This window comes from Neocloeon triangulifer, unplaced genomic scaffold, assembly GCF_031216515.1.
Source record: "Neocloeon triangulifer isolate White Clay Creek 2 clone unplaced genomic scaffold, ASM3121651v1 ptg000004l, whole genome shotgun sequence".
NCBI classification, from domain to species: Eukaryota; Metazoa; Arthropoda; class Insecta; order Ephemeroptera; family Baetidae; genus Neocloeon; species Neocloeon triangulifer.
This window is the reverse complement of record NW_026775547.1, coordinates 3,284,932-3,312,138: the sequence shown is the minus strand read 5'-3', so window position 1 is coordinate 3,312,138 and position 27,207 is coordinate 3,284,932. Positions and strand designations below refer to the sequence as shown.

The following is a 27,207-nucleotide window of genomic DNA, read 5'->3' as shown; positions in this document are numbered from 1 at the left end:
AGTTTTTGTTTAATTCATTAATTCATCTTAGAAATTTACTGCCAAAAAAATTGTATTTTTTTTTTAAATATAATTATGTATTTAAGCTAGCAAAACAAGGCCATTAAAAAAACAATAATATAATCCTACAGGTTATAATTGATCTCATTAATAACTAATAAGTTAAAAAATCAACTTTGTTTGAAATTAACTTAAAATGCATTTCCCCTTCTTGGTTTGCATGTATGAACCGCCACATTAATTAATTTATCAATTTAAAATTTCTGACTTAAAATAGCCCTGTGAATAATGATCTGCCATCTTTTGGCGTGGTCGGTCCTTAATTTTAACAACGGAGCCACATGCGCGTTGGGCGCCCTCGGCGGGTCGGTGGCGAGGGCAGCTGTGGCGCGCCTCGTCGGCCCTTGTGTGCCCCCGCTGCTGGTGCTGGAGGAGTTTTTGCTGGCGGCGGCATCGATCTGCGACGGAGCAGTCAGTGCGAGTGGCGGCGGCGCCGAGTGAGCACCGTAGGACAACACCAGAGAAGGCACTCTGCAATGTGCACCATGCTGCTGGCCAGCGCCGCCTCGGAGCATCTGCACCCCTCTTGTTGCTGAGAGGTCCCAGGTCAGTCGTTGCCCTCAATTAGAGACGCAGCCATATTCATTTTAATTTTCTTAATTATTTTTATCATTCTCGGGGAATTATTAAAGTTGAGAGGACGAAAAACAGTTATTTCGGGGCGACCATAACAATTATTTATTCATTTACTCTCTCTGCACAAAAGAGGGTCGTTTGTCAGAAAAAATGTCACCAATGTGGTGCAATTGTTAAAAATGATTCTTTTTTTAGGCTTACTCATTTTTCCTCTCGTAAAAAAGTTGCTTACTTTGCATCATTTTAAAAAGTGTGTTGTTTGTGAAAGAAAATTTGCTGACACCTTTTTTTATCATTATCTCGCTAATTTCTCAACTCTCTAATTTTAAAATCATCATTTTTAAAGATGTGTACGTTTATCAATTGGAAGATCAAACAACTTTCAAGTAAAATCACTTTTAGTGTTAATTTTCTTTTATATGTGTGTTAAAAGACCTTGAATAGCAACATAAAACTTCACTTTCGTCGGTTGTTATAAAAAATGTCAGGTTGCGTATGAGGCCGTTCGTTGTGTGATAAAAACAGAAGCAATCAGCCGCATCTCTCGTGCAAATTAATTCTCCCAATGACAATGCAAAAATCTGTGAAGAGAAATGCGCGCCAAGACAAAATAACATTCAAGATTGCAGCATTTTATGCTCTTTGTGCAGCCTCTAAGGAGGATAACCTTTTGTCCCGCTGATTATCAGCTCATGAGCCCTTTAATTCAAATCTCGGATGCGTAATGCAATAGACGTTGAGCATATCATTCTGCGCCGCTTCCTTTCACAATCGCGATAAAAATGGATATAGCGAAATCCGCCTTCTCTCAATGTGAAATCCAATATCTGTTTATACAACGTGCACACATCACTTGGTGCACTCCGGTCTCGGGATAACATTCTGAGCTCAGTGTATCTGGGTATATAATTATGTATTTAGGGACTTTTTAGTGGTAAAAAAGAACAAAAATTTAATCTATGAAGATACAAAATGATTCACTGTTATTTTCTTTTCTTTTAATAATTTTTTTTTTATATTTTTACATCACAAAACAATAGTGACAAAAATTTAAGATATATGCATATCAAAAAATATAAGAATTAAAAGTGTAGATTCACTTAAATTTTCGCTACTATATTTGTATGATTTTTTTTTTAATTATGCTAAATAATTTGGTTTTGACATATTTTATTTTACTCAAAGTTTATTTAAATTGACTTAAATATAAATTTTGAGATTTACGTTCCTTTAAAAAAAAAATAGCAAACAAATATACAGTTTTTACTTTTTATTGGAGGTTTATTTATATTTATATAAACAAAGGCTGGTTGAAAAGGTTAATTATCCGAGCAAGAACGTACTTAAAAACTTTTGAGAGTTTTAATTACTTGAACGCAAGAGTTTTTTTGTATTATTTATTCATTCATCTGGAGCAAAAAGCTTCTTTAAATTTGCGGAAGAAACTAGAAGTTTCAGCAGTAATCCTTTTGAGGGCCTTTTTCATTTTTCTTACTTACGCATACTAAATTGAATTCGCTTAATGGAGCTTCCTCTCTCTATGTTTATTATTTTTATTTTTAACTTTCCAGACTGCCAACGCCTGTGCGTGTGCGATTTTTGCAAAATAAAAACTGCGCTGTTTTTGCAATTTCTGTTTACTCGCCAGAAGCGGGAAAGTAAATCCGTATAATATGTTCTTGGTGCGTGTTCTTTTGAGGCTCGCGGATATTTATATTTTTCTTTCTCATGCACAAGAGAGCTGCGAGAGTTTTATTTTCCGAGACTTTGCCACGCAGAGAGAGGAAAACGCGGTGCGAGAGAGACTAAACACTAAAGTCTGTGAAATGAGGCACGCATTTACATTCATAGCTTTTGCCAAAGCAAAACGCAGATATGAGAGAAATGAATTCCAGAAATACGAATAACGCGCCAAAGCAACCTGAAAACATTCCGTGCAAGTTTTCCACCTGCATGGAATTTTCACCTTTTCATCTGCAACTCTCTCTTGAGAGATTTCTGCTGTAGTTTATTTACCTGCTCGGCTCCCGCATGCAATTTGCAGCTTTTCGGTCTTGGCCGAGGGTCGTGCGAGTCGTAAAGTTTGCCTTTCCGGCTGGCGGGCGCGTATATCTGTCAGGGGCAAATGAAAAATCATTTCGCCCTGCGGACGATCACACGCGCCTCTGGAAAATTCTCGGTGTCTTATCTTCCTTTTGTTTGGGAAAGAGAAAGTGAGATCGATAAAATTGATTGATGCTCTGCATAAACCAAAAGGGACGAGCTGGAGAACAAGACTCCCCTTGCTCTTGTCTTTCCCATGCATCAATCTCGGTATTAAGCTGGGCCATGAATCTTTGTTAAAAAGTTTGGTTAGCCAAAATCGGTTTTAGCAAAAAAGTTTCGAATATAAACGAAAAACAAAATAAATCTTCGGAAGGAGTGAAATGCACTAAAAATAAAATACAATGCTGCATTTTCAACTTTTAGTGCAAATATTTACGTTTTAAGAGCGTAATTAATTTTTTATGCGTTAAAGGAAAACACCGTACACGTATAGGATATTTTTCTATATTTTAATTCAAATTTCTAAAATTAGTTTAAATTTTTGCATTCAAACTAAATTTCATGAAATTTTTCTAGATTGATTCAGAATTTCAGTAAAAATTTATTAAAAAAAAAATGAATCAGCAACTACATTATAATGATGTAGTTCACAATATTATACTATTTTCTTGTGGAAATTTTTGGGATATTTTGCGTATAAATATATATTATTATTATTATTTAAATTTATGGGCATTTTTATAAATAATCAATATAATGGCAGAACTCCTTCTGGAAAGTAGATTTTGAAGATCAAATAATTGAGAGGAGGGCTTTTCAATGAAATAGTCTTGAAGCCTGAGGCTAATTTGATCACAGAGGCGGTTTTTCGCACACACTCTTCCTCTTTTTCTTTTTTTCTCCCTGCTCCTGTCACTTTATCAAGGCACATCAAAGGCGCAAATTGGCACTGCCGACGCCGCCGCTTTTGCACAGAGAAAGAAAATAACAAAGGAGAGAGACGGAGAAGAGCAGCGCAGTATTTCGCAGGCCGCATGGGACACGTTCACTTTCATGGCCTGACCACGGCGAGGGACAAACGCCGGCCGCGGCTTTAAATGGCAAAATCGATGCGCGGCCCATTCATTGCAATAGTTGTTGTTGTCCTTCTTGTTTTGTAATAAAAACAAGGCATAAAATTCGTCCAGGGTATGCAATTTGGAATCACGCCACAATATGTATACAGCAAAAATATTCCTGAATAATAAATGTCGTGCATGAATATAAATTTAAATTAAAAGAGTAATAAAAAAAAACGTGAACGTTGATTGCAATGAAAAAATTTATGCTTCTAGAAGCAATTAAAAGCTACTGCAGTCCAAACCCTGCTCGTCCCGAAATTATGTTGGTACACTGCTGCCGTCAGAGCCATGGGGCCTTATGGCTCTGGAAGGTAGACATCTTTTTTTGGCCAACATAACTGAGCTGATGAGCAGGGTTTGCTGCAGTCAATTAATTTTATTCTGTAAACGTTTTTTTTTTATCTAAAAAGTCACATAATTTTTTTTTACAGCAGCACAAAACTGTCCACTATGAACACACTGAGCAGATTTCTTTGCTGCAAAAGTTATTTGCTGATCGATTGTACATTAAATTATGAAAATTTTCTGTGAGAAATATATTTAAAATTTAGTGTAATTTACAAGAAGCATAAAACAATATTTTTATCATGTTAATTTTTCACATTAATCATCAAAGATTTCAGTTATTAAATTTCAACCATTTTTAGCTCAATTTTGTTATATTGTGGTGATAAAAAACCGAATTATTTGCATGGAAATAATCACAAATTCTCCATAGATAAAATTGCTAATCTAAATGTCCGTAAAATGGTCAGACTGACAATGAGACCTTCTGATCTAATTTTTCATTTATCCAATTAATTGTGTCTCAGCAGTTGTCTGGTTGTGAGACAATCAGAGATGGCCAGTCGGCCACCCATTGACAAGATTGCCCTTTGATTGAAACCACCAAGAGATCATAATTACGTCACTTTGCTGACCTCAGCAGCAATGAGCTAACACACAACGCGCCCTCTGTATAAATCAAAGCATTCGCATTGAATTTAATTACGAATCGAAATCAAGCCGAGCGCAAAAGTCAGCAGGGTGGGATCGATTCGTTCGAGAATTATTTATTTCAAGGTGCACCAAGGCCTTTGTTAATGTGTGGCCGGACGTGTGCGAAGCATTTTAAGCATGCAGTTTGCCATTTACAAGCAACAGACACGGTGGAGAATTTTGTCTGCGCGTTAATGCCAGGGTCGTTCGCGTGCTGCAGTCCTGAGAGCAGCGTTTCGAGTGTGCGTTGACTAAAAGCTATGATTGGAATTCATGACGACGACCCACAGCGAATGAGCGATAAATGGAAATATAAATGGAGTGTGTTGACATGTGTAATAATATTAAAATCCATGCATGTTTATAATAAACAAATTAACTTGAGTGCGGTAAATTTATACAAAAATGTCCATCGCAGAGCTGACAATTTTTAATTCCCAAAATTAAGTTAATTTACTCAATTCGTGAAAAATTATTATTTGAAAAGACATTAATTTAGATTAGAGAAAAACGAATATTTTTCAAAATCATGGGAAACAGAGCACTAAATATTCACTCATTTTGTTCTTTTTTAGACTTCTTGATGACATTTTCCTTTCATTGGTGCGTCTTGTTCCCTATTTTTCAGCCTCAATCTCTTTTCGATTGAATATTAAGTCTGGATGCGTTTCGATTTCAGTTTTCATGGAAACTATTTTGAATATCATGCTTTATTAATAAAAGTAAATAACAGACTTTCAACTTTTTAAGGAGCATAAAATACGAGCAGAAGAAGAAAACTTATTTTAGTCATGTTTGAGGTAGTTTCTAAATAATGAAATAATCGTATCCTTTAAATCAAATTGTATTTATTACCTGTCCATTAAATTCATGCATGCAACCGCCAACACTTAAGTTAGAAAAAATGAATTTTCATTTTACTATTAATAATTTTATTAAGTTTTTATGGTATCTATTATAATTTATTTCAGTATTTAAAAAAAAATCAAAAAGCTTATTTTTTTTTGTTTATATCTTTTGCAGTTTTTACCTTCATAAATTATTACAAAAATAAAAAAATGAAATAAATTAATAAACTGGTAAATATATTAAGAATGTAAAAGCAAACTTAAACAACAAAAATAATTATTTAATTCTGTAAGTTTATTTAATTTTAAAACTAATAAAAAAATTAAGTTTTATCTTCTTCCAACGTTTTCCTAAATCACACATGCTCCTCAAGTGACAAATTTCCATTCGAGATACAAAACCAAATTAGATTAGAACCACATTTCTATCGCTCGCGACCACATAAAAACCTAATTTATTTATTTATCTCTGGCAGAGGCCGAATCTACTATCAAGAGAGGCTGTGTCGGTTTTAATGCGTGTGCGAATTAATCTGGCGTTGGTGCATGGGAACCCCCATGGTGTTGTGCGATAATTTTGGCGCCTGCTGCCCAGCCGTGCTTCCATTTCCTGCCCCTGCAAGCAACAGTAGCATAATAACAAAATTTCCTTTCGCACTCTCTCGCCTTTGTAAATTAGGGTGGCGCGCGCTTTCAAAAGCAGTACGTAACGTGACACTGAAAATAAATTCTTAATTAAGCAGGTGTGCGTCTCGCTCTTTCTCTCGGCAGCGGGCGACTCGATTTGCGCGGCGGGGAAAGGGTTAAAAATACACTCGGTACTGCTGGTTCCATTCATAAAGTCATAATATGAGCATAGCATAGCGCGCGCGTCCACTTGACCCGGATTTGGCCCAGCATTGACCGACGCGCTCGGACGCAATTAAACCCGTGTTATTGCACCTCTCGAGGCGGCGCAGTTCCCGAATTAGCTTTCAAGTGGCCCAATGAAAATGTAGATTTTATTAATATGCATATATTTCATCGTGCTGAGGATTTCCTGCTGCAGTGGTAAATTATATATTATTTGTATGGTTATGAATTTTATAATCTTGAATTTACACAGGAAAACCGCATCTTTTTTTAATCTTATGGTTATTACAGCTAATTACAATACTACATTTATAGCCTTACAAGAAGATGATATTAATTAATATTAATGAACTTGATTAAAACCGCCTTTTAACCAATAGTTCCGGTTTTTATATATAAATAAATTCAAAGTTGATATTTTAATTCAACAGATCCTTGTTGTTTGTTGTACATAAGTAATTGCTAAAAATATCTAATAATTTAGAAAAGTTTCTTGTTCTCCTATTGCACATCGATAATTTTAGACGATAGAAGATTCTCTTTTGTTCAATAAATTTTGCAAAAAATTTATAATTTAAGTGCTGCTGATGTAAGAAAATAAACTTTTCTTAAATTTGCGGAAATTATAACCTTGTAAATTCACTGAAGTAGGTCAATATTTTTGGGCTTTTTATCCGTAATGAGTCCATTTCTCCCTTCTAATAAATTTTTCAAGCTCTGGTTGTTTATGATTACCTTACATGATCATTACAAAAGGAACAACATTGAAACAGTATTGAAGTCATTTCAATATGTACTAATTTATTTTAAGTGGGCAAAGATGCAAGCAGATGCATAAGTTAAATTTCGCCACACAAATTGTTTTATCCAATAATTTTATTTTGATCTTTTTTTAAAAAGGTGTTAAATATCTCTTACATTTAATTTAATATGATAAATCTTAATTTTTTTATTATTTAGATAAATTCAATTAAAATGTATAAATGAAATGAATTATTTTATATATATATTTTTTTAACTATACATTGTAGCAAAAAGTTGAAAGCTTTCCATTATTAACCAAGAATAATTTAAATTATATTTGAATCAAAAATTTAATTATTTAAAATAAAGTCTATGTAAATTACAGAAAACCATAATTAATTAACGCTAATGTGAAATAGTTCACTTTTCCCGACAGTCCTCTAATATATTTGGTATGATTTTGAATACAGTTAATACTTATTTACTTACATTAATCTAATAATCAATGATTATAGATAAATCAAACTCAGTTTTAGTTACTTTAATTTACTAAAAAAGTCTTTCCTTGCGGATGTGCTAAAATAATTTTTATCAGCGTATATTTTCACACTTGTTAGACTTTATTGTGTGTATAACATATTTATTTCCGCCGTCCCATCCAGTTTTCCTCATGCGCATAATACAATATTACATTTAGTCCCGTGCGTGAATCATCCTAAACCGCTGCCTTGACAGGCAATCAAGCAAGAGAGTCCGATTGACTTCTGACCTCACGTCTCTGATGTGAACAGTGAATGAGACTAGAGTAAAAAGCTCTCCGTCAGAATTTCTGTTTGCATTATTTTCACTCCATCACTTTTGGCCAACCCTTCTGCACTCAGCGGGTGAGTTTTCATTTCATTCCCTGTTTCCGCTCAATTTTCTGGCCGAAAGGTCACCCCAGGCTGTGAAGTTTCATTATTTAATACACCCTGTTTTTCGGCAGGAAAAGCAACAAGTATGTGCGTTTTATGTATCAGTTTTGTGTCATGTGATGCAGTGGCGCGCGCCAAAAATAAATTGCTCAAAATTACATCAGCGCCTTTTTTTTCGATTTTGTCTCTCGTCGAGCAACAAGACTATATTTAACGATTATCAGCTCTTGACGCGGCGGAAAAAAATGAGTGCTTGTTGCTCGGGCTTGTATTATTATTATATGCAGAGCATAATCCGGCTAATGATGAAATGTGTGTGTTGCGTGCTGCCTACCTTTTACTTTGCGAACAGACCCCACCTGCGCAATGTTTCTTGCTACTTTATGGCGACCGAAGCCGACGGAGCGCTCTTTATCACGGTTCATTTATCTTTCAGCCCTTTTCGGTTCTGTGAAATGTAGTGGATGGGACCGGTGGAACTCTGGGGAAAAAAACGCATATAGTGCTTCATTTCATGAGATAAAAAGCACTTTGAGAGTAATTGATTTTTCCCATAAAAGCAATTACACAAAATTTGAAACGTCAAACGCAGGACCGAAATAATTCAAAGCATTTTTCTTGATTATATCCTCTTCAGTAGAAAAGACAAAAAATTAACAAGATATGAAATTTTTTGAAAGTTTCCATTAGGTAAAATTTTCTTTTCAGTTGTTTCCAAAAATTTTACTTTGTAAATTGGCTCATATTGAAGTAAATTAAAATCCAAGTACAGTAAATTATAAGAGAAAGTAAAAAGTTGCAAAGAATGATTTTAATCAACTTGCAAAAAATCAAAAAACTAAATTAAGCTTGTTTTATCAGCACTGTAAGTATTATTTTTGTGCAAAAATTTATGCTTGCATTAATTCTAAATTAAATTCTTTTTTTTTCATTGTTTTAAATTAATTTGTTTCTTTGCAGTTTCTAAGTTAAATTTATAATAACAATCCATAATGATTATGCATAACTTAAAACATTGTAAACCTACTCCATAAAAAAATATTAAATAAAAATTCACAAGGTACAAAAAAACTAGAACTAGAATATTGAATATAAAAAGAAGAAGCCAACGTTGGAAGTTTACTTCTTATCTTTTGGCGCTATAAAAATTTGAATTTCCTTCTCGTATTAATTGTTCATCACAAACTTTACGTCCCTACATACTTTTTCCTTAATTAATTAAAAAAAACATGAATACTTTGCAGCGTTTGTTGTATTTTTTGCATACCAAAACTCTTGAATCCGCCTCTGCTCTCTTTTAATGGGACACACTCTTTTAATTACAGTTCATAAACTTCATCTTCGCAAGCTCTGCCGTTAAAAAAGGAGGCAAGCTGCCTTTGGAAAAATGCCAGGAGCCGTTTCTCTATAGCTCGACACTCGGCTTCTTCATCTCTTCCTTTTGAGTTTATGCGATAATATGTATAATGGAGTAACCCATTTCAAAAACAGTTCCTGCGAAAATCCCGTCGACGCAAATAAAAAAAAAACCCTCGGATATTCACAAACTCTGAAATGTTTACACGTTTGCAAATTGATTATTGACGGACGGGCCGCGCGCTTCAAAGGAAAGGGCTCGTTTTGGGAAAAACGAGAGGTCATTTCCGGCGTCTCTGATATTTACTGACCACTCGATCTGCTGCTGCGTTTCGTTTCTTAACAGCGTCGATCCCTATTCCGGGGCCTATGAGTTGCTGACCACTTCCAGCAGCACGTGAATCGCGTCACACACGTCGGACGTATTTAGATAATCAGTCACCCCATGCATGTCTCAAGAGCGAGTGACATTCAGCAAAAACCGCAGTAACGTCGCTCGAGCCGCCGCTTTTTGCGCAACCCGATCATCTGCGGCCTCTCCGCTAAACCGAATATCCCAGCGAGGTGCAATTAATCTTCAACAATGGTGGAGGAGAGATTTCCATCTGCTGCTTTTGCAATCAGATTATTGTCTAGAATGCAGAAAATGGATTAATTACTCTCTGATGGTCTGGAATTACTTCAACCGTAGAAACGCTCTTTGCTAAACTTTTGCTCCGTTTCTCTGCTGCAACTCTTTTTTTAAATGGAAAGTGTCAGCTGCGCTTGTTAATTGGCTCTTTAAATCTCAATCGTCATTAATGATATCCATTGAAAGTTTATTTTCCTCTGACTGGGCTTTTATAAAAATAGGAGATTGAATTTAAGTTTTGTTTTTTAGTTCTTCTAATAAATTCATTTTACAAATTTTTAGCCTTGTATAAAACCGTGAAGCTGAATTTAATTTAATTGTTAACTTATTATAAGCATCTCCTTTAAAGATTTTTAATATAGAGTTAAAAAAAAAAGTAAAATTTCATTACAGAGATCTCTCTCAGCATGGGAATCAAGATCTTACAATTAAAATTTGCACTTGTAGGGGATGAAGGAGGGGTTAATTAATGGCTCAACTTTTCCCACCAGGACAATTGGGCCTCAAAATTAATCACTAGTACAGTAAATTTGCCACTTTTGCTCAATTTAAATATGTGAAAACATTGTTAGTTGAAATATAATACAAAATCAGCCTCAACATGTCTCACATCTCTTTGTAGTTTGAAAACATGGGACGACATCATGTTTCTCAATTTCTGTCCCTTTTAGCCCCTAACCAAGCGGCGAACGAAAGCAGAGAGGGAGCTTCTGTCGCAAACAGAAGCCGCCTAGCTCTGTGGAAATAAATTGCACGAAACGGAGGGAAAGAGGTATAGCCGAGCTCAAATATCACTTAGGCGCACGCGAAAAGGAGTCTCGGCGTAAAGGCGCTGCAGAGAGTAGAGATTGGTGCTGTTGCGAAGCCTCAAAAGCTGCAGCCAAGCATTTGAAAATTAAAAAAAAAAAATATCAAATACGATTCCGCCGTAAATGCCCTTCTCGTAAACTGGGGTAAAAGCTTTTGACTGCGCCGCCGTCTGTTTGCGTGCGTCCACATTAAATCGACACACAATGTAATTTGCCCTTTTCCCAGCTTGAGCTGCAGCTTTCATGTCCTCCCATTTCAGTGGTTCGGCTTGGCGTGATTTGATTATTGTGAATCCGCAAAGGCACGTAGAGAGAAAGGTAGACCGAGATTAGCCAGGGCGTAAAATCAGCGTGCCCCGGATTACAGACAAACCGAGCGCCTGAATTATTCGCATCCCAAGCGATTTGGTATGCGGCTGAAATTTTCAAGTACCGCACAGGGAGCAATTTCGCATAGCCAGATATTACATTTCAAATTAATTCGTACCAAGCAAGTAATCTAGTTTAAAATTTAATTAATAATTAACATTGAAAATTCATTTACAGTACGATAATTGGAATTTTGATCTCTGTAAAAATTTATATATTTTAAGTCGATCAGATGCAATTGATTCTGCGTTTATTCTTTGAATTTCAAGATCTCATTAAAACTGTAAATCTTGTTCTGAATATTAAAAAAAGCATTAATTTAATTACGTTCTCTTCCTTACTCTCTCCCAATTTTTCGTTAAGTAGATCTGAAAATTAAGCAAGTATAGTGAAAAAAAACATCACAAAAATAGTAAATGATTTTGGTATCTTACATTAAACCCCTGCTTCTTATCTTATAACTTAATATTAATTAGAAATATTTAAATAAATTAATTTTAAAATACAAATTGAATATCATAGAATGTATTAAATGTTATGTGCATTTTGTTTCAGGCGATGGCTGGACCCCGCGACTCGCAAGTTCCCTGTTGGGGGCTGTGTCACGTGCTCTGGGGGTTGTGTTACGTGGCGGCGGGGGCAGTGCAGCTGGTGGCGGGCCTTTTTGCCCTCTACTGGCTGCCGGTTCTCGGCCTCGGCTCCAACATCATCACCGGAACATGGGCAAGTAGTCTTTATTTTTGGCAATCTCTTTTCTTCGAGTGTCAGAATAATAATAAAAATTCATCACACAACGAAAGAAACTGGGACGCATCGATTCAAAACCCTTTCTTTGATTTTCACAAAAGAAAAGGAGATTTCGGATTCGCACAGTGAAAGGGATGATCTCCTCCGCAGGGGGTGGTTTTGTGCGCGAAAGCGAACGACCCCGCAGTCAGTCAGCAGGCCGATGAAGCGTGTGTGTGTCTCTCTCCCTTTCGGGGGCTGATGTGCCACTGCTGGTGTGCGAAGCGTATATCGATCTCATACACGGCCCGAGTGAAAAGCGTTCTCCGGGCAGGAGGCTGCTTTTCCTACATCATGGTGCTCTCCATTCACATGTTCTCGCTCACTGATAACAAAGCGGCACAGGCACGTTCTGATCAAATATTATTGCCAGAAAGATGTAATCGTTGTCTCTCTCTGTGTTTGTTGAATAAACTGCTCGGGATTGTGTCTGGTGTAGGCTTTTGTTTCGCAGTCGACAAACACTAGCTGGCTCATTGTCGCGCTTCTCTATATATGCCAGAGAGAGGTGTGCGTTTTGGAACTTTCGAGAGAGAACAATGATCATTTAGGCGTGCTGGAGGAAATAGGCGCAAAGTGCTCATTTCAGCCGTTTGTTTGCTTCCATCTCCGTTAAGTGATCCAAATGAAATGACTGATAGATGCTTAAACCATCAGAAATTGAGCAGAAACTTTAATATCAGATATTTTTAAATTAGTTACTGGAAAATAAAATCAATAAGTTAATTTGTATTCTTTAATTGAGAATCAGCAGATTGGGTGGTTTTATTTTTCTTACTGAAACGGGCATAAATTTTTGAATTTTGTACTCTGATGGAGATCTTAAAAACGAAACCGGAAATAAATTTCTGATAAAAGTCAACTTTCTTTCTCAATTTTCAATGTCAAGCTTTTGATTTTAAACTCGGAATTCAATCTAATTTTTATTTATTTGTTTATGGAGGTTATTCAATATATACTTTGGTGAAATTCAAAGTTTGCATTTATTCTGCAAGAAATGCCCTTTGTTTATTTGCTGATGAATTTAATTTTCTATAACTTCTTTATTGGTGTGAATAATTGAAAGGCGTTCAAAACTTTGCTCTTGCCGAAGCCCCAAACTGGCAATATTTTGATACTGTGCTATGATGCGCAAGATTGGTGCCTGTTTTGTTTGCTGGCAAAACTTTGCAGAGGAGTTTGCAAACTTATATTTGCCGATACCTCCTCTCTGTTATGGCGCATTCTGTAATTGTCATATGATATTTCCATTTTGACCTTTGCTGTACGTGGAAATGGTGACGTAAATCAGCTCATACATGATGTTCCTTTTGCCCAGTTATATTTTGAGAAGCATTATGAAAGCGGAAAAAATATTAACCGACCGTCGCTCTGTGAAATATTGATCGCAATTACACTAAGTGACACTATTTATGACCTGCTCGGTGCCGGTTATTGTACCATAAATTTATTTTTAACTCACTGGGTTCATTTTTTATCGTGCCATTAGCGGCTGCAGAAAAAATCCACCCAAAAGAAAAAGGGCTGTAAAAAATTTAATTTTCCTTCGCGTCAAAGGGAATTAAGCAAGTTTGTTTGCAACAGCTGCTTTCTTTCTAGCGGAGCAAATTTCATTTGGTCCAAATGCCAAAAGGCCTTTAAAGTGGGAATATTCGTGTTACTTTGCAGAACGCACCCCTCTGTTTTTAGCAGGGAAGCGAGCAACACATACGAGACACATGATATTGCCGGGGTTGTTTCAACTCGGCGTGCCGAAGAGCGACAAAGCGCCGCCGCTTTCGTTTTTCTGGGTCAGCAGTTCACTCGAGTGGCACATTAAATTGGAAAAGCTCGGGGCACATATGTATACATAGAAATGTACGGGCTGTACCTCTCGTAAAATCAAACGCCGCACTTCACGCGCGTGTATGTATCAAAATGTTGCTCAATCAAAATGTTGCCGTGCCATCAAATAAACACACCAACACGTTTGCGCAAACAAAACCCATGCAATTTGTAGCAAACGCATCAGGACTGATGCAGACCGAATTATAATGTTTATTTGACGTTATAAAAAAAGGGATCAAATAAGAGATAAAGTCAAAAATCGATTTTTTTCCCTTGTTCATCTGATATTCATTTGCTCGAATGTTTAGAAATTTCACCACATCAGTCGAACGTTTAGAAATTTCACCACATCAGCCGAACAATTAGAAATTTCACCACATCAGCCGATCGTTTAGAAATTTTACCACATCAGCCGAACATGTAGAAATTTCACCACATCAGTCGAACATTCAGAAATTTCGCAACATCAGCCAAACGTTTAAAAAAAAGCGTTTGGAAAAAGTAGCCAGAAATGATCAGAATAATCTGTTCGGGATTTTTAGATGTTCGACAAAAATATGAAAATTGTTTGTTCAAACGGGGGAGGGTGTAAAAAAATTTTTCAGTAAAAGTAGCCATAGAAATGATCAGAATGGTCTGTTCGGGATTTTTAAATGGTGTTCCCCGGGCCCCAAAAGGACCCTCGATCGGCCCAAGTTTGAATAATTTTTTGCTTTTTAAATTTTCATTATGAAAATGACGGCGAGAGCAGCGAGAATCTTCAAATTTTTTAGTCACACACTGCAATATCATTTATACTTGGGCCAAAAGGCCCCTTCAGTGCCCAGGGTCCCTGGAATTTCCAGCCAGCCCAGCCATAATCTACGCATCTGATTCATTTGGAATTTAGAATTTTTGTAATTTTTAATAGAAGGTCAAGTATAATTATTTATTTTGATCGAGCCCCTGGAATTAATTTCAAATTGTCACAATTCAGATCAATGGGCGCATCAAAAGTCGTGTTCACAATGACAATACGGAGAGTTTGCCCTCTGCTCTGTCGCTGTTAGGCCACATTTATCACAATGGGAGATTCATCATTGCTGCATTGTTGGTCAAACAATCACCACATAACAAGCGCACACAAAAAAATGCAAAAATGCGGCAGTTGGGACTAACTTTTGCGTTCAGTGTGGGTTGTGGGTGATACATAAATAAAATTATACATCTGTATCAAATTTTATCACGGAAATGATTCAGCCAAGTAAAAAATAAAGAGGGGGTTCTTATTTGTTGCACAAGATATTTAAAATTTATTTAACAAAAGATTGGATCTCTTTTTTACAGAGTTTCTTAAAAAAATTGGAAACAAGATTTGCCCAGTTTTGATTTTTCATTATTTATAAAATGTTTTAATATAAAATCCATATAAAATCAATTAGTTGAGCAGCTCCATTTTGAAGGGATTGAGTTTTCTAATTTATAATCTGAAATTATTTTGTTTCAAATTCTTTTTCAAAACATTGATTTTATCGGTCAGTTTAAGAATTATCACTATAGATTTTTACTGGAATTTCTCATAAAGTGCAGATTCAATGTAAATCAAAACTTTGGTGAACCACGATGGTTTTTTTTCCTTTCTTTTCCATTTTTCTACACGTTTCTTTTTTACCTGCCGAGAAAGCAACATAGATTGTTGTCTCGTTCGTGCTTAGATTTATTTCTCTGCACACACCTATCACTCGCACGCACACACAACACAAAGGACGCTTTTTCAACGCCGTTTATCCGCGACTTGGGAAGAACCCTCTAAGCGATTGCTCCTCGTTTTCTCTTGGCGATATTTATACCGGGGGTTGTAAAAGGGAATACGTAAAAACGCCTCCTCTATATCTATAGATTTTTGACACGCCTCGTTATTTCCACACATCTGCGACCTTCTTCCCTTTTTTGCAACCTTCTATGTAACAACTCTTTTCCTGCAAAAAAACGCCGATCACTTTTTTAGCCCGCATCGACAGCAGCGGCGTGTTCGATTTGTAATATTTTGCTGATGGTGCGAAAGGCGCTTTTTGAATATTAAAACGTATACATTTTGCCGGCGGCGTGCGCGTTAAACAAAATCGCAAAGGCGGCGCGACTGGATTTTCTGCAAAAAGAAAACAAGCAGCAGCAGACGGGGTTGCGCCGCTAAACGTACACATTTATTTTGCTCGACTGCGGCTTGATTGCGGCACACACTTGTGCTCGCGCACGGCTCGGTCATTTGAACAGACAGAAAAGGGCAGTGAAAGATAATTTTTATAAATTTATTAAAATTTATAATAAAATCTAATGAAGCTATAATATTTATTTTTATTCCTTTTTATTGTTGCTTAACATTAATTTAAATAATTTTTTGTAATAAAGATTATAAAACTAAATTTATTATTTTTATTTGTTTCCTTGATCTGTCGGATGTACTGCACAGTGTAAAAATTATGGATCTACAAACTTAATTACATAAATAATATATATTTATTGCTCTATTTTAATACAGACATTATAATATATCAACATTTAATTTGACAAGAGGATCTCTGTTTAATTCTCTATTAATTAGCAAATAAGTGATGAAAAATATTGAAATGCTGATATTTAGCTCCAGACTGACTACAAAAAAATTAGTCGCATTTTATTTTGATAAATATTTCTTACAAATCTTTTGTAAATCCTGCAAGAAATCCGAACATTTAAAGCACGCTTTCTACACAAGAAACTTTGAACTGCCCGACTTTTGCGCTGTTAAACAATGACACTGTGTCTCTCTCACGTGCCGCCAAAAGGCAACGTTCACTTGGGACCATGGCCATGCATTATTCACAGGCGCTGGCAAATTTAAATATTGAACAGCGCCACAAAGCTGAGCCACTGTTCAGCCCTAACCATTTTGCAGACCCGGCCTTTCCTTTTTCTTTCGGCTCTGGATTTATTTTCACCGCGCTGATGTCATAATTATTGTTGCTTGTTGTACACAAAAAGAGTGGCACACGATTTTGAGTTGGCCAAAGTCAGCCAAGGGAGTCCGTGGGAATCGCAGGCATTCACGGCCATCTGTTTACTATTTCATTTGGACTGGCCATCAGTCCAAGTCCATTACCTCCTGATAAATAGAGGCAGACGTGTGTGTTGTCTTTAACAGTGGTGCATTCTACATCCTGGGCAGTTGCTTCAAATCACGGTGTATTTAAAAATTTAGAGAAGCAGAGAGAGATTATTAAAGGCTGACCAGTGTTAGGTTCTGTTTTACTGTCTATTTAAATAAACAACTCTGACAGAAAATTTTATAATTAATAAATAAATAAAAAATTACTTTAAAATCACTTCCAACAACATGGCATATCTAAAGGCTTTTGCTATTAAATTAAGACATGCGTCCTACAAAAATATTTATCAGCAGCATTTATTTTAGGAATTTCATAAGATAAGATCCTAATGTTTTTTTTATAAAAAGTTTAAGACGTAGGCGGTTTTTGTCACTATAGTAAGAAATCAAATGGCAGTCAATCGGCATAAAAACCCACTTGATTTGTGAAGAACATAAAAATTTTTGTAGATTATACATAGAATAGAATATTACATTTAAGTTTCAATTTAACGTAAATAAAAAAATTAGATTGTACTTTAATTTTCAGATTTAATTAAAATGTATTAAATCCTTTAAACTTTCATAGAACATTTATTTTATAATAATATGCTTTATACTATATAATTAAAACAAAATTTTGTTTTTAAAACTGATAAAAAGTTATTTGTTCTAATATAACAAAAATTTATTTGTGATATGTGTGTATTGGAACAATATTAAATAATTATTCAATAATAAGCTTTAGTCTTCCTTCTCATCGGGGTATAAGGGAAAGAATGAGACTTCTCGCTATGTATCACATGCCCTACTGTAATGATTATAATTATAAATCTTCGCGGTCGATACATAAAATTTATAAATTGGAAAACAAATATGAGAAAGGGTTTAACACTATAGCTAAAACGCTCGACATCAAAAGAGATTTGGTCACCGCGGTATTGTTCTCTTATTTTTGAAATCACTTCATAAATGAATTAATCCTTAAAAAATCATTACATTTTCAATAGAAAACAAGTGAAAGAAAAAACAAATCAAAAAATGCATAGCTAACAGTTTGAGAATTTAATATGTCTAATTATCCCAGCAGGGTATCTGTACATTCCTTCATATTCGAAGCAACAAACTCGGCTTGATTACTTTAGTCATTATATTCAAGTGGTTTGGTATTTTTTCAAGCGCTGCGTTATATCGCATTCATCGATCCACACACTTTTGCAGAAATAAAAAAGTGAAAAACTCTCTCGCGCGCGCACCGCGTTGAAGTGGTTTATTCCACCCTGAAGTGGCGCGGGTGTAGCTTTGCACGCGTGTATATATAAAAGACGGAGTGTTCTTTCGGCTCAAATGAAGTGCATCCGTCCGAGAGCATTTCATCCCGGTGCTTTAACTTTCTCGTACACATATCCTCTTATAAAATACACCTATCCCGTTGGTGTTTCAAGCGGGCTGGCGCGCGCGTGATGTTTCGGCTCCCGAAAGGGATCACTCAGGACTTTTTTTTATATACGCGTAAAGCACTTAATATTCACCCCTTTCACTGCGCCTAATTTTTGGTTCGTTTAGAGCTGACCCATCAAAATTTCCATCACAAGCGTGAGATTTAAGTGCTTTTGAGAGCTTCTATTAACGTGAATAGTTTTTCGAGCGGTCCATGAAAGTTTTTATAAAAAAAGGGTTTAATCCTGTGGGGATGTGGAGCAAATGAATTTACTCTCCCCGGTGTAAACAAGCCGCAATTTATGCGGGGAGCGGCTGTGCACGACATTAATCTAATCTTCATCCGGCGAAGGTTCGTTCATTCGTTTGAATTAAGACGTGTGGGCTCAAAGTTACGGGTAGGCAACCGGCTTGACGCATCGCTATGGATTATTAAACGCATAATCAGAGGGAGATGGACACGTCTTACTCTCGGCCAGCTGGAACACGGCCAAATCATCTCACATAAACAAAAAGAAATAAAAGTAGATCGCTTTGTACTGTCCGGTCGTGATCGTTATGATTTCACCCTTTTGTTTTGATGAAAGCGGCGAGCCCGCGGCGGCGAGGTGAAATTCCGTGATGTAAACAATAAGCGGAGAAACGAGTCCGCGCCGAGCCAGCAAGATTTTCAACAGGGGTGGACGGATGGGGGATGCTGGGGGGTTGCGACGGGAATTAGAGCCCTTTTTTCTCTCCCGGATCTTGCCTCGCAATATAAGCCCCACGTGCCACCTTTATTGTCAAAAGGGAGACGATCAATAATTGGTCTTAATACTTTTTTTTAGAGATAAGATGAAATAATTCTCACTGATGCGTGAATTATGGTCTGCGTTATATGTGTGAAACTTTTTCAATAAATTTCTTCATTGAAGCACAGCCGATGTAACAATTAAACAAAAAGATCAACGACAATAATTATATCTACCATTATTCTACAGGCTTGAATTTACTATGTTGTTTAAAATAGTATCTATCGTATCTATGAACAACGAATGTGTGATAAATCAGAAATAATTAATTTTTGTCTAATATTAAACACAATTAAAATTACTGAATTTGTATAATTATAAATTTTAATTTTTTTAAAGCAATTCATACCATTATTAAGGAATTTTTATTGAATGTTCTTGTTTTTAAATATTTTATATTTTCATAGAATGCATATTATCTTGAAAAATTGATTCCGACACGCATAATTACAATTATTTGTTATGAATGTTGCAGAACCTGCTGGCAGGAATCTCATGCGCCCTGATTGCGGGCCTGGCGACCAACTTGAATGCCACCCGGCTGGAAATCCTGCTGTATCTGAGCATTTCCGTGCTGACCGTGAACGCGGTCAACCTGGCGGTGCTGGAGCTCTTCGAGTGGGTTTTCCTTTTCTCGGCCGAGGACCGCCAGAATATTACGGATAAGAGTCTCGACAGGCTGGTGTGTTATGGTGAGTAACCCTCCGGTGCGCTCATACTTGGCTGCCTTGACAATTAAATCGACCCGCACCGAAATATGGGGCGCGCGTTATATCGCGTCGATCCACTCGGGACAAAACCGTTTCCTTAAACCCTCCAACTCCTGCGTCGTCGCCTGGGAGAAATTATATTTTCTTGCTCGGGGCTGCCGGAATCACTTAATTTGGATTGGCGAGAGAAGCAGAGGGTTGCGTGAGTGGTGGCGAAACTGCTTGACTACTTGTTGGGTGGTTTTCGCTCTGCCGCCCGCCCCAGCAGCAGAAATTAATAAGCTGCAGAATTCAAACGAAGTTGGCGAAATAAACTTTTTTTTTATCTCAAGACCTGAAACGTTCTTAAATCTGCTGCAGAGTATGAAAATTTAAAAGCTGCCCTATGACTGATTTTAATTGGAAAAAAGTGAGATCAATACATTAAGTTTTAATTTTATCCAGAAAATACTATAATTTTTTAGTAATGCTTCTTTCTTTTGTTATTGAATAGGGAGCATTATTATTTAATAATTTTCCAAACTAATATTAATTCATTTTTTACTTAATTAATATTGCTAGTAAAGTCTATAACCAGAGATTTTTTAAACTCAAATTTATTAATTTAAGCCTTAAAAATTAACCTTCTTTCAGATGGAGACGGATATTTTTTGCAAGTCTAAATTAAAAAACACTTTTTCAACATTAATTTGTGAAATGATTCCCCGTCTTTAATACTAATTTCTCATAATTACGCCCAGAACGAATTTCCTCTCTTGAGCGCAAAGTGATTTATGCGACATTTGCAAGAAAAAGCGTCTCAACGCCGCGTGGAGCGAGGAGTGCTCTCGCGAAAAAATTACCCGGTGGCGCGTCGGCTGCAAATTGCTCTTAAGGGCAAAAGTGTTCTCGCTCGCGCCTCACGCCGGGATGAAATTTTAGCAGGCGCTGTTTTCTCGCAGCCGAAATGCGGCAGCACCGAAATGAAATTCCGCCGTCGATGCAGCAGGCAAGGCAGGCACCAGCAACACGTACAAATAGCAAAAATCGATCCCGGAATTTTTTATCGCAAGCGTGCTGCAAGTGTGCTAGTGCGGCGGGCCCCGACGTACACGTTCGTTCCGATCAACCCCGGTTCGCTTTTCATAGTCATGCGGTACGTGTCACGGGCGAATTCGGCTCCTTCTCACACTCCTTCGATTTGCGCCGCAAAAACGCCTTTTCCTACGTGAGCTTGATTGCATCCGAGTTACGTTTTCTCTCTTTATGTGCCTCTGAGAAAGACCAATATTGAAATTGAGCACGACTTGTATCCGGTCGAAATTGAAAGGAAAAGTAGTGCCAGAATCAAGACCGTGGCCGATATCAAATTTCTCTATTTTCTCTCTCCTTTTTCCCTTTATATTTTCACTTTTGAAACCAAATTTACTTATTTTTTTATTGCGTCAAGTGTATGCAACCCGCCGGACACAGATGGCTTTTATTATAATTTATATATATTTATCCTTGTATTCAGTAGGTTGGGTTCTTTAATGTTCAAGGTGGAAATTTAATCAAACGGATTTAATTCTTCCACGAAGGGGACGTTTTTTTAAAAAGAGAGATTTAAGCTTCAACTATGCTGATTATCGAGTGGCCTAAATACTCATATTCCAATTCTGGAACTTCAGATTTTGTTAGTTTCCGTTAGTTTCTATTCTGCTTTTAATGCAATTTTTCCTTTTTTCTTAAAATTTTTGAATTTGCTTTTGAAATTTAAGTCTTTAGTCAATATTGTCTTGTTTAATATATGTTTGCTTAAATTTTTACCGTTCAATTTGTCACTCTGGACTCTGGCAAAATAATTGCAATAACATAAAAAAAATATCCTGCAATTCCAGAAATATGCCAGTCTTAAGAAATTAAAGAAAAATTTAATTTCAAAATTCACTTCACCAACAATGAGTTAGCATTTTAGCGAATTTCCATTTGCGTGATTGAATCTTCACTGGATGATTTTAAGAAAATGAAAAAAAAGAACTGGTTTTTACATGGTGTATGTTTTTTATTTTATTTTTGTGCACGCTGAGGGTCTGACAAGACTCTCTCTTGACTTGTCGAGTTTGATCTCGTTGGTCGCTCATAAAATATTCCCTGTGTTTTTGCAGCTCGCCTCTCGACCAGTCTGAGTAGCGCCCTAATTGTAATCACAGCCTTGCTGGATACCCACATATCATTTTGTGTTCTGCACAACATCAGGGCGCGCCGGCGAAGAGCCGAAACAAATAAACCCGCGCCAGACCCCATCCTCAACGACATGGAGTACATTTTGCCGAGGGTGAGTTTTTTATTCTTATCTCTCCACGTATTTGCGCGTGCACGTCTGCCTGCTTTTTCACCCTGCTTTTGTTGTGAATATATCTCGGCGATGTCGCCAGAAAAGAGTGCAAAGTCGAGGCTTCTCGACTGCAATTCTAGCGAGATTTGTTTTTTACTTTTATTGGATGAAGTAAAATGTTGGAATTAACTATTATCGATTAAAATAATGTGTTTTTGTCGCTAGGTATTTTAGTTTATACTCCTGAGAATTAAAGTAAACACAGATTACTACTTACAATTAGTTTTTTTCCACACTTTAAATATTTATAGAATCAAGACTGAATAAATACTTGAATTAATCAATTTTGAATGCAGTCTAGAAAATATACATTGTCCAAGATTGAAGAGAAAATACATTTAATTTACATTTTTTCACTTGTGTTGTTCTATTCTAAGATCAAATTTTAGTTGTAATTTTCTATGAATTGGGTGAAAATTAATAAAAATCAGAACTTCAACCCTCAATAATTTAAGTGGTAAACTCATTTTTTCAGAATTGTTTTTAAACGTAAAAAATGGGAAATCTTTTTTTTCAGCGTCCGACCGACTTAGACGACGACGAAGACGACGAGCAGCACCGGCTGACCACCAACCAGAACTCGGCACAGGCGTGGGTCTTCGACACGGGGCCCGTCGGGGGCTGCATAACTGAGGTCACCCCCTGCCTGCGTGCAGAGGAACCCCCAAGTGCCTACAACCGGCCAAACACGTACCTGCTCAGCCGGACGCCTCAGCAAGTAAGAGCATTTTTTTCTCATTTAATTATCCTAAATCGCTATTAAATGTATATTTTACTATACAAAAATTATACTTATCTTTAATCTCTGTTTAGTTCAAATTAAATCATATAAATGTTGAGCTAACAATCAAGAAAAATTAAATTTAAAACTAATACTCCTTCTCTGACTGCAGGCACGAATTTCTTAAAATAAACCCACGGAAATCGTATAATTTGCAAAAAGGATTAGTATAATGTATTTAAAAAGTTTTTATTTATTTATTTTTATCTATTTTTCACCTATCATAAGCTGTTGCAAGCCTTCATTATTGGTTGTAGAAAAAAATTATAGTTTATAGGTAACTGAAAAATTTTTAAAATTGCATGACGTCCTGGGGGTAGAAATTTCAAAAATTATTTCTAATGTTAAAATTTTTACCTATTTCTACTCCAACAAAGTTTGTATTTAAATTTCCCTATTAATTGGCAGTCAAAGGTGGTGGTCAAGTTAGAGGTGCCGGCCTACGAGGACCGAACGAGCCTCAACTTCATGCGCAGCTTCTCGCGCACCCCCTCGCCAACGTGCAGTCTGAACCACCCCATTTACGAGAGTGTGGACAAGCGGACGGCCACCGTTTCGCCGCGCGCCCGTCTTTACACTGCCGACTACGCTTATGCGGTGCAACGTCCAGGTTCCTCCACCGACACGGCGCGCACCCACAGACGCAGTGAGAGTTGCGACACGCGACCCCACAGGTATGCTGACCACACAAAAATTATTTAAATTAACTCAATTAGAAAAATTTAACAAAAAGGTAAATTTTATTTGTCGATATAATTCATAAGAAATAATATTAATGAAATTAGATTAAAGTTAATTATTTATTCATATAATTCAATACAATCAATTATTTCCAGTTTGCCTAAAATTTCTGAAAAAAAATATTCCTGAATTTCCTCATATAGAATAAAATCGAATCAAAATCCAAAATCAAGATTTTTATGAGTTAATTAAATAATATAGTATTTTATTGCTTAAGTTTCATTCTTTATAAAAATTGATTGAATTTTCAAAATTAAATCAAAGTTCAAAAAATTTGATACCAGCAACAAAAAATTTAAAATTTTGCCTATAATTGTCAAAGAGCAAAAAGAAGAGAAAAAATTAGTAATAAAATTGCTCATTTTAAATAATTTAATTCCATTTGATGTTATCAATTTATATTTGAAATTATATAAAATCAGTTCCTTTAAAGTAATTGCAAAAAAAAAATAAAAATTAATGTTATTGCAAATTTTCAGCGTGAGCAGTTTCCACCCTCCGACGGTGGTGAGTAGCGCGGTGGCCACCCCATCCGGCAAGTACCAATACGCCTCCTTGATGATCGAACTGGAGCAGGCGATCCAAAACAAAAAGGACGGTGACGAGGAGGACGGCAGTCCCGCCGGCAGCGGCTCCACAGACCCCTCCACGCTCAGAGACAACAGCGACACCGAGTTCTCCAAGGAGTTGGAGGCTGCGTTGCAGATGCTGCAAGACTTGGGCTCACCCAATACCATTGAAACGCCTTCCGAGCCAAGCAGGTCCATCACCACTGACAGCACCACCGTTCCGCAGCCAGGTACAAAATTTTAATTTTATATTCACATTTATTTATCATTAAATTTGGAAGTATTTCTAAACGTCGTATTCAATAATTGAAATATTTACAGCAGATTTGCAGTAAAAAACCTTATTTGCCTGGTCAGTTTATCAATCTTTATATACATTAAATAGATTTAATTTAGATATTTTACTTAGATCTTTTTATTTTGACCCTTTTTTATATTTTTAACACAATATACTTTCAAACAATTAATAAGCAAGATTTTTTTAATTTTTAGAAATTTTATTTTAATTTCTCAAAAAAGTTTCTGTTTATTTAAATCATATATAAAAATTTGCTACCATAAATCATGTTAACGCTTGAAAACTTATTATTTTATAAATTTTTGCTTAAAAATTATCGTTTGTGCAAATATACAGTTCCTGCGATCATGGTCCTTCCCGTCAATGGTGAGCACAGCAGCAGAGCGTCCTCCTCGGGCTACAGTTCGCCGACCCTGACCGGCAGCATGTCCCATCTGTACCCCCCTCCGCCCCCATTGCCAGGGGCTTGTTCCTCCAACATCAGACAGGAAGCAACCAGAACGGTCATTTCAGTTTTCGGTCCCGAGACGAATATCGGCAAGCAAGGGGTGACCAGGGTGCATTTGAACCCTTCGCCCCCTCCCCCTCCCGCCGCCTCTTCCGGGTGGCATTTCAAGATTGGCACTTGGGGCAGCAGGGAAAGCTCGAGGAGCTCTTCCGGAATCGGACACGATTACGAAAATATGCTGCTGCAGACCGAGAGTCTGGCGTGTCTGTCTGAACTGGAACTCCTGGCCAGGCATTGCAGGAAAAAGGCGGAACAAAGGGTAATTTTGGACTTCAGTTTGCCGCTGGTGGAGGGAGAGCGCTTTCAGAAAAATTAATCTCAACAAAACTAACAAAATGCTTACATTGAGTGAGATTGAAAAGAGTTTTTAATTTTTTAGGAATAAAAATCTTTTAAAACTTTATGGATTATTAATGGCAATTGATACTAGCGTTTCTAATAACAGTTATTTTCATTCTTTAAGAAATTGTGAGAAAAAAAATGGCTTTTCTGAAGCAAAATTACTTGCATTGTAAAATTTTTTAAGAAATTTAGGGGAAAGGAAAGATCAGTTTTAAAAGTTACTCAGCTCCAAGATTTATGAAAAATTTCACGGGCAACTTTTTTGGCTTAATCTAGAATATTTGCATCGCAACACATTTCAACCTCACTTGAAAAACTACTCTGCTCTCTATTTATTTTCTCCTTTTGCTTAATATAAATTAATACTAATACGACTAATACCACTCTCTATTTCCCATTCCCATAGCAATAACCCCTTTTGCAACCGAGGCACAAACTAACATTACTAATATTCTTGCTTTTATTTTTAGGGAAATTCGACTCTTGCTTGTAATTAATAATTAATTGACTAACACATTATTGATAAAAATCGTAAATACAAAATATTTTAATATCTAATTTTAAACTGTTTATTTTGCAGGAAATTGAGCACAGGGTACGCAGAAAACTGTCCTCGTCAAACTCGGTGCGAAAAGCGTTGAAGAACACTTTGAACACGTACAGCAACCAGCAGACAAGTCATCTGTGAAAACTCAATCGTCCAACGCTGCAGAGGACACTATCAAAAGTTCTTTTTTTTTGTACATGCCGAGAGATGTTATGAGTGTGAGTCAGACGGAAGTATGAGTGTGATCGTCGCGAGTGCTTGAGCTGTAAAAACCAAAGGATAAGCAGTTGCTAAGGGTCTATTAAGCAGTTAAATATTTATAAACACAGTCTTAATTGTAATTGTTGTATGAAAAAAAAAGTATTTTCCTATTGTCAAGAGCAAACGATATTATTAATGAAGGTTTGAGTGAATTGTTTTTCTGCTAAAAACGCACAAAACTGGAAAAACATATTTATGAATGTGGAAACGAAGAAAACAAGAACCATATTTCTCTCTAGGACAGTTTGACTTTGCTGTGATTTCTGTAAATTTTACAAAGAGCTAGAAATTTTCAAGGAGACCATGACATATTTTACAATGCTTAGTTATGTCGGTCCAACACTTATGAGCCCTCTAGTTTGGTTTGTTGGATGTTGTATCGACGATAAACGCCTATACTCTCTATCAACGGAGTGTATGTTAAATGTACACTTGTAGGAGTTTGTCGGCATTTCCTGAATTAAAAATTTAAAATGATGTTCTCTTTTAAGAGATGAAATGATACCGCAGAGAGAAATAAAAAATAATAAATATATTTTTTCAAACCGCAAGCAAGTGTAAAAATTGTCTATCAAAAGTGCAACGTTTAGTCTACAAGAAAAAAAAACTCATGCAGAATTAATAAAAATATGTACAATAGTCATGTAAAATTTAAACAAACCCTGGTGAAGTTCCAAAAAAGTGAAACATCAAACCGTTGAAAATGAGATTTTTTATTGAAAATGTGGATCTGCAAGCCATTGGAGTTTATATTCATGTACCTCTATGAGTAGCAATAAGAATTTTGTTACCAATAAAAATAATATACAATAAAAAAGCTTTATAACTATATTAAATTTACAT

At 36.3% G+C, this 27,207-nt stretch overlaps 1 protein-coding gene across 2 annotated transcripts; it reads left to right on the top strand.

Moving 5' to 3' along the window:
- Positions 1-442: 442 nt before the first annotated feature.
- Positions 443-27,198, top strand: LOC132193565 (uncharacterized). Of its 2 annotated transcripts, none has more exons than XM_059614318.1 (9): positions 443-606; positions 11,860-12,027; positions 19,727-19,943; positions 22,088-22,257; positions 22,835-23,035; positions 23,513-23,772; positions 24,319-24,638; positions 25,043-25,473; positions 26,137-27,198. In XM_059614318.1, exons 2-9 carry the CDS (start codon positions 11,863-11,865, stop codon positions 26,242-26,244), a joined length of 1,872 nt encoding a protein of 623 aa, XP_059470301.1. In that variant the 5' UTR covers positions 443-606; positions 11,860-11,862; the 3' UTR covers positions 26,245-27,198. The 2 variants fall into 2 exon arrangements, with proteins under 2 accessions (XP_059470301.1, XP_059470300.1); XM_059614317.1 differs by having other exon boundaries at positions 445-606; positions 23,507-23,772; positions 26,137-27,197.
- The last annotated feature ends 9 nt before the right edge of the window (positions 27,199-27,207 follow it).

Coding starts and splice junctions, on each gene's coding strand:
- LOC132193565 (XM_059614317.1), top strand. CDS start 11,863: ATGGCTGGACCCCGCGACTCGCAAGTTCCCTGTTGGGGGCTGTGTCAC. Junction 22,258..22,834: donor TGGAGTACATTTTGCCGAGG/GTGAGTTTTTTA, acceptor CTTTTTTTTCAG/CGTCCGACCGACTTAGACGA. Junction 23,773..24,318: donor TGCGACACGCGACCCCACAG/GTATGCTGACCA, acceptor GCAAATTTTCAG/CGTGAGCAGTTTCCACCCTC.